The sequence below is a fragment of the Lupinus angustifolius genome, chromosome LG03, assembly GCF_001865875.1.
Source record: "Lupinus angustifolius cultivar Tanjil chromosome LG03, LupAngTanjil_v1.0, whole genome shotgun sequence".
Classification (NCBI taxonomy): domain Eukaryota; kingdom Viridiplantae; phylum Streptophyta; class Magnoliopsida; order Fabales; family Fabaceae; genus Lupinus; species Lupinus angustifolius.
Genome location: NC_032011.1, coordinates 3,691,715 through 3,698,353, shown reverse-complemented (window position 1 = coordinate 3,698,353; position 6,639 = coordinate 3,691,715). Strand labels below are relative to the sequence as shown.

Sequence of the window (6,639 nt, the reverse complement as noted above, 5' to 3'; positions counted from 1 at the left end):
CCTTATCCCATACAGAGAGCTCTTGTTTGAATTGATCTTCAACCCCGAAGCTAACTCAAAGCATCTAAGAAAAGTCTTCAAGCAAAAAAGATTTTTATGTGAAGGATTGCACACAATAATAGTATCGTCCGCGAATTGAAGATCACAAACTTCGACACCACCTATACCAATCTTGAACCCCTCAAAAGCCCTAATAGATCTAGCCTTCCTAACCAACCCTGCAAAACCTTCCGCCACCATAAGAAATAAGAAAGGAGCCATCGGATCTCCCTGACGAATACCTCTAGAAACAGAAAATTGAGCTGTTGGGCTACCATTCACCAAAATCGCCATCGTGGTCGAAGAAAGACAAGCGTTGATCCACTTTCTCCATCTTAACGAAAACCCAAAACGACTGAGCATATAATCTAGGAATGTCCAATCCACTGAATCGTAAGCCTTCTCAAAATCAACTTTAAACAAAAAACAATTGTTCCTATCTTTTTTCGCAGAATGGATGACCTCATTAATAATAACAGACGCATCAAGAATATATCTACCATGAATAAAAGCAGCTTGAGAATGAGAAATAATGGAACCCATGACACCTTTTAGCCTACCCGCCAAAATTTTTGCAAGGATTTTATACAAGGAACCAACCAGGGATATCGGTCTGTAATCCTGGACACTGTTTAGACTCTTCGTTTTCGGGATCAAAGCAATGAAGGAAGAGTTCAAACCTTTTGGGATTTTTCCATGAACATAGAATTCTTTGATGAAAAGAATGATGTCCCTTTTGACGACGTCCCAGAATTCCTGGAAAAATTTAAAGTTAAAGCCATCAGGACCTAGGCTTTTATCAGAAGCGCAGCTCCAAACCGCCACTCGAATCTCCTCCTTAAGAAAATCAGCATCCAAAGCAACCAACTGAGTATCACTGAGGGTCTGAAAAGCCACACCATCCAGCTTTGGCTTAATCATAGGACTAGCCGAGAACAATCTACTGAAATAATTAGTTATCTCCCTTCTCATAGCTGTGTCCTCCTCATGCCAAACCTCATTAATCCAGATTCCTCTAAGCTGATTCCTACGATTCCTGTTGTTGATGCACGCATGGAAATAGCTAGTATTTGCATCCCCCTCCTTTAACCATTGACATCTAGATTTTTGTTTCATCAAGTTATCCTTCAGAATTGCAGCTTCCCACCAATCAACCGTAAGCTTTTTGAACAAGGACCTTTGATCAGAGCTAAGAACAGAAGACTCTCCCAAAATATCCAACTCCTGAATCTCAAGGGATAATTGACCCAATTTTGAGTCCAAGCAACCAAACGATTCCTTGTTCCACACTTTTAATTTTCCTTTCAAAAACTTGAGCTTCTCCTTCATAATGAAAGCCTTCCTCCCAACTATATCGGCTTCACCCCAAGAGCTAGACACCAAATCAGCAAAGCTGTGATGCTTAAGCCAACAATTATTAAACCGAAACGGAATCAGACCCTTTTCCAGCTTCCTTTGCCTTGATGTTCCCTTTGGTTAGAATTGGCAAAACCAATCCTATCCCTTTCCTCCAACTCTTCCAAACTCTTGATCATAACACTATCTTCCCCTTCAAATGACACTCCCAAGCTTTTACTCAACTCCCACATCTTCGTAGCTTTATTTCCTCCACTTTTAATTTCTTCCGGAGCAACCGACATAGCAATGGAATTAATATTAGACTCCCCAGAAAAAGGCTCCAATGTCCGTGAAGAATCAGATGACTCCAGAGACAAATTCGAAACACGGTCCAGATTAACCTTCCTCTTCAAATCCTTCATTTTAATCTTTTTACCACCTTTCGGTCTTATTGAAGGGAGTAGATGGTTCTGTATTTTTTTGGAAGCAAAGATAACTTCTTATTGGTCTGGGTTCTTTGTTTTGCACTTGAGACCAACAAAAAAGACTCCTTCCCACGACCAAGAGGGCCTAGACGAAGGCCCAGTACCTTCACATGCTTCATAGAGGAAGTGCTTCTTTTAGGCATTGGGATATTAGGCACATGCACTTCATCAATAGTGTCACGCTGACCTGGTTCAATAAAAGCAACATGATCCAAATTATAATCTCCTTACTTTGATGGCCCAAACACCTTATTAGGCCCAACATCAGTTAGGTCAATAAGGATAGAGCCTTTCCCTTTTCTAAACCTTTCTTTCTCCCAGACTGCATTATCATCTATGTCCTTTGTAACACTATCAACCTCCATTGCACATATATTGGCAGAACCTTTACCATCACCTGAATGGACAGAGTCCTTTTTCGAGAAACAAAAGTCTTTAACCACTGAATCCGTCTCACAAAGGTTGACGGTTTGGGAATTGCCTCCTACCATCCTACTGTCCTTTTTCCCTCCCCCGAGGATGTCATTCTGACCCTTGTTCAGAGATTTTTGTCCTATTGCCACATCACCTTTTTCACCAAACAGCACAGCCTCCTCCGTGCCTCCGACCTCCCGATCCAGCCACCAAGCTTCGTCCTCAGAGTCAAGAGGAGTTGAGACGCTTGAAACGTCTCTCCCAACAGAGGATCTATGGATAGCCTCGTTGAAAAAATCTTCCACCAATCTAATGTCTCACTCCAGATCTCCAATCACAACCTTTTCAGAAGTATTGATATAGTTCAACGTTTTCGAAGCTACAAGGCAACGAGCTACATCCATCCTCGCCTTAGATTTGGTAACATCGTCAACCCTGATGAACACACCCACTTTCTTAGTGACGCTGTTGAAAAACTCAACCGACCAAGCGTGAGCCGGAATCCCAATGCAATTGATCCAAACTAGTCTTTCTTGAGGTCGAATCATGGGGGTTCCAAAACCTGATTTCTTTGAAAATCGACTTCCACCATTGCTCTTCATCACTGAAAATCTGATGAATTTTTGCTTCACTTTCCGATTTTAACAAGAATAATTTTCCGCCCAACGGGATTGTCTGCACCGAAAAATCCCTTCTCTGTGCAAGGATTGTTGCAAGGTATCACTATCTTCCCAATTTAATACTTCTCCTACTAGTTGTTTGTTGAGGGACACTAGGACGTCTTCTGGGGCTGTGAAGAATAGAGTTTCCTTTTGTTCTGCTTCATTTGATTTTGCAGTAGGCTTATCAGAAAGGAGAACTTCTTTCCAAGAAAGATGAGTCCCATCTTTAGCAATTACCTTTGAATAATTCACAAAGGTACTCCCTTCCCAAAGTTCATGTCTTCCCTTCTTTTAAACCTTGGACTGTTGATCTTGATTTTGTAGTTCCCAATCCAAACTTGTTCAAGAGCCTTTAGAAGTTTATCTTCCTCATCTGATTGTTTGAACCTTACAAAACCAAATCGATTCCCTCTTTTGTCTCTTTTCTGTGGGATAATCACGTCACCCACACTTCCCCATTTTGCAAAAACAGCCCACATTTCGGCAATTCCATGACTCTCTGGAATATTAGTGAAGAAGAAAGTGGTACAAGATGATTGGAGGGACTTGAAAAAGCCTCTTGGTTTGTACCGAAACCCCTCATCCCTGTTGGTGAATTGATGAGAATTGTGATTTTTTTGACCCCCAGAAACACCACTTACTGTCCTGTAACTAGCCCCTCTCTCACTCACTCTCTCTCTAACTTTCTCCCTCTCTCTCATGCTCACAGGTTATTCTGACTCATGATAAAGAAAATTCGCTGTTATGAGATTAAGAGCGTATGATGATGATATTGAATCATATATGCTAATACCAGGCCTAAATATGACATAGAAATATACTTTCGTGTTGGGTCAATACTCAATAATATGCATGATTCATAATTATGGAATATACTATATGGCAAGGAATTTATGAATATTGGTCTGTTATAATTGCTTGGCCGCAAATCACTTGTGTGTCAAAAGGAAAAAAGAAAATGAATTGATGTTTCAGAAAAAGAAAGGACCATGTAGGTTGTACTTGGCTTAGTCAATTGTCAATGATATTTTAACACACAATTACTCACATCAGCAATTAATATAACATCTCTATTAACCACATTCTTACTAAAAACCAAAACAAAGTATTAAAATTTAAAAGCATGTAAGGATGAAAACAAAAATGAAAAAAAAAATTATATGGATTAAATCAAAACTCTCTGAAGTAAATTTTCCCAGATTGGTCATAAATAAAATATTACCCGCTATTCAGATTCTTCACAGTTCAAGCATATTGGGGTACGTATGTTTGAATGTTTTGGAATATTGTACCTGAAAGTGAAGACGTAATTACCGATACCACATCACCACCGGCACAAAAAGCTTTCCCATTAGCCTAATTAATATCAGAAAATAAGGGATTGTTACTACTTAAATTAGAGGAAATTTTTATTCATAAAATCACACATATAAAAATTTAGATCAAGGGTGGTCTCACAATATTAAAAACATTATATTTTATCATACATAATTTAAACATTAACAAAAAAGAAATTGCATATTTATTTTGCATGGATATTAAGAAATGCCCAAAGAGTATTGTTTAAGGAAGAGAGAAGATAAAATTTGCCTTGAAAATTTATGTTTTCAAATATAAAGACGGGTTATATTTAGTTTTTTAATATCCAATTTTCTCTTTTGTATTCCTTGACAAAAAAAGTTTTAGGACACTTCTTAACACAACTCTTATTTTATAGTTGATTCTCCATAAGATTATAAGATAAATATTTTCCGAATGCTTTCATATACCTTCAATATCACAAGTTTGACTTCAGAGTCATTTTCATACAACCTCAGGTTCTTTGAAATTTGACTAATCTGGAAAACATTGAAAGGAGCTATTATTAATAATATTGAGGAGAAGTAAGTATTACAAAATATAAAAGAAAAATAATATCATAAAACATTTTTATCTTTTAGATATAATGAAATAATATTTGTCATTAAAAATACAAAAAAAATCAAGTATTTATCTTTCTATTAATAAAGATATCCTTATTCATTAATGGTTTTTCGTGATTTGGTTCATCCAGCTTATGCGAAATGAAGCAATATTTGATGGAAAAAGCCCAAGTGCAAGTTTGATGATGAAGTTGATTAAATTAAGATCTTGGTTTTGGTTATCAGCAAAGTTCAGCAGTCCAAGTGCTTCTTATCTTTCTTGATGTAGTGATCATATTTCTTACTTTAAAGATGTTTATATTTCTATTTATCATAAACCTTTTTGTATTGGGTTAGTACCCATTATGTTTAGCTAATACAATTTTGCTAATAAAAAAGACTTACAACAAATGAAATTGTGTTTTTCATGTTTAATTTTATAGGTCGATTCATTAACAATTTCAATACATCCTTGGTGGCTTATTCTATTTGAAAATGGGATAACATGTCTTCCCATTTTGTGTATCATTTAATGTATTATTCTATTTGATTGGTCAAAATGAAATAAAGAATAATTTAATTTAGATATTATTAAACGTTTTGTTATCAATCAAAATATATAGAAGGGTAAGTGGGACACCAAAATGAGACAGCCAATTTTCCCCCCTTTTTAACATTTCATGTTTAAGGTATTTAGTTTAAAGTTACTTGAGTTACCATTTCATGTTTAAGGCTATTTAGTTTCCGAGGTCGATTGAGTATCGCTGCCTTTACATAAGAATTTCCTGCGAAAAGTACCTGTAGGAAGGCATAGTCACTCAATTAGGACAGAAGATGCAAATACCTTAATAATTAAAAATGAGAAGAAAAAAATATATACATTAATTTTAGAAGAGTTTTTTAGATTATCACTAAATTATATATTATTTATATTTAATTAATATTAATACTTAAATATAAGTAATATAAATGGAGTATTTCATTTGAACACCAATAGATATTATGGCTCAAACTCTATCATTACTGGTGTATGATATGCACAAATGGATTATTATCATAAGGACCTGTGATGATAATATAATATTTGAATTAGGATCAACTTACTTTAAGAGTAAGTTTAAAAAATTTACTCATTATCTTAACTATTAATTTTATAAATATTTAATATTTTAAATTCTTTCACTAATTGAAACTAAATTTCCCTATAATTAATGGCTAAAATGAGTGGTAAATTTAAAAAACTTACCTTAAATTCAAAGAGATTTAAAGGTGGTATATCTTATTATAATAATTAAGGACAGTGGTTCTCTGAAGTTGAAGAACACAAATGGGTAGACCCTGCTTTGGACATTGGCACCTTGGACAAAATTATGTCCAGATAAGAGGTCATCTTATAGTAACAGTAACGTTGATCGGTAGTGCTTGCACATATTGAATCCTTACTTAATCAACAATGTTAAATGTTCTCTTATGATATTATTGTTAATATAATCATTCATAAAATTAAGGGTTCTCATATAAAAAAACGCATGTTGGAACTGTTTAATTTCTACCATGTTAAAGCTTGGTGGTTTACATTAAAAAAAGGAAAATAAGGAAAAAGCAGAAACATTGAAATGGAAGAAGAGAACCTGGTTTGGTTCTCTGCTGAAGTTGGAACTTGGACCCATCTTTGTGCAATCTAGTTCAACACCGAGACAGTTTTGAAATAGAGAGATGCATTGTCAAGCACATTAAGCTGCTTTATATATTATCACGTGAAAAGCAAACAAGAGCGCGTGATGTATACTTTCCAGGTGC

The 6,639-nt window shown here is 35.5% G+C and overlaps 1 protein-coding gene across 2 annotated transcripts in view; it reads right to left on the bottom strand.

Moving 5' to 3' along the window:
* Positions 1-6,639, bottom strand: part of LOC109343130 (probable 3-hydroxyisobutyryl-CoA hydrolase 2) — a 12,752-nt gene extending 6,113 nt beyond the window's left edge. The window contains exons 1-4 of one of the 2 annotated variants that reach the window (XM_019581282.1): positions 6,471-6,638; positions 5,557-5,637; positions 4,708-4,776; positions 4,231-4,294 (exon numbers count right to left, since the gene is read on the bottom strand). In XM_019581282.1, the coding sequence (XP_019436827.1) occupies positions 4,231-4,294; positions 4,708-4,776; positions 5,557-5,637; positions 6,471-6,509 (253 nt within the window). In that variant the 5' untranslated portion in view covers positions 6,510-6,638. Of the gene's footprint in view, positions 1-4,230; positions 4,295-4,707; positions 4,777-5,556; positions 5,638-6,470 lie in introns of both variants that reach the window. The other variant, XM_019581283.1, reaches the window with a different exon arrangement.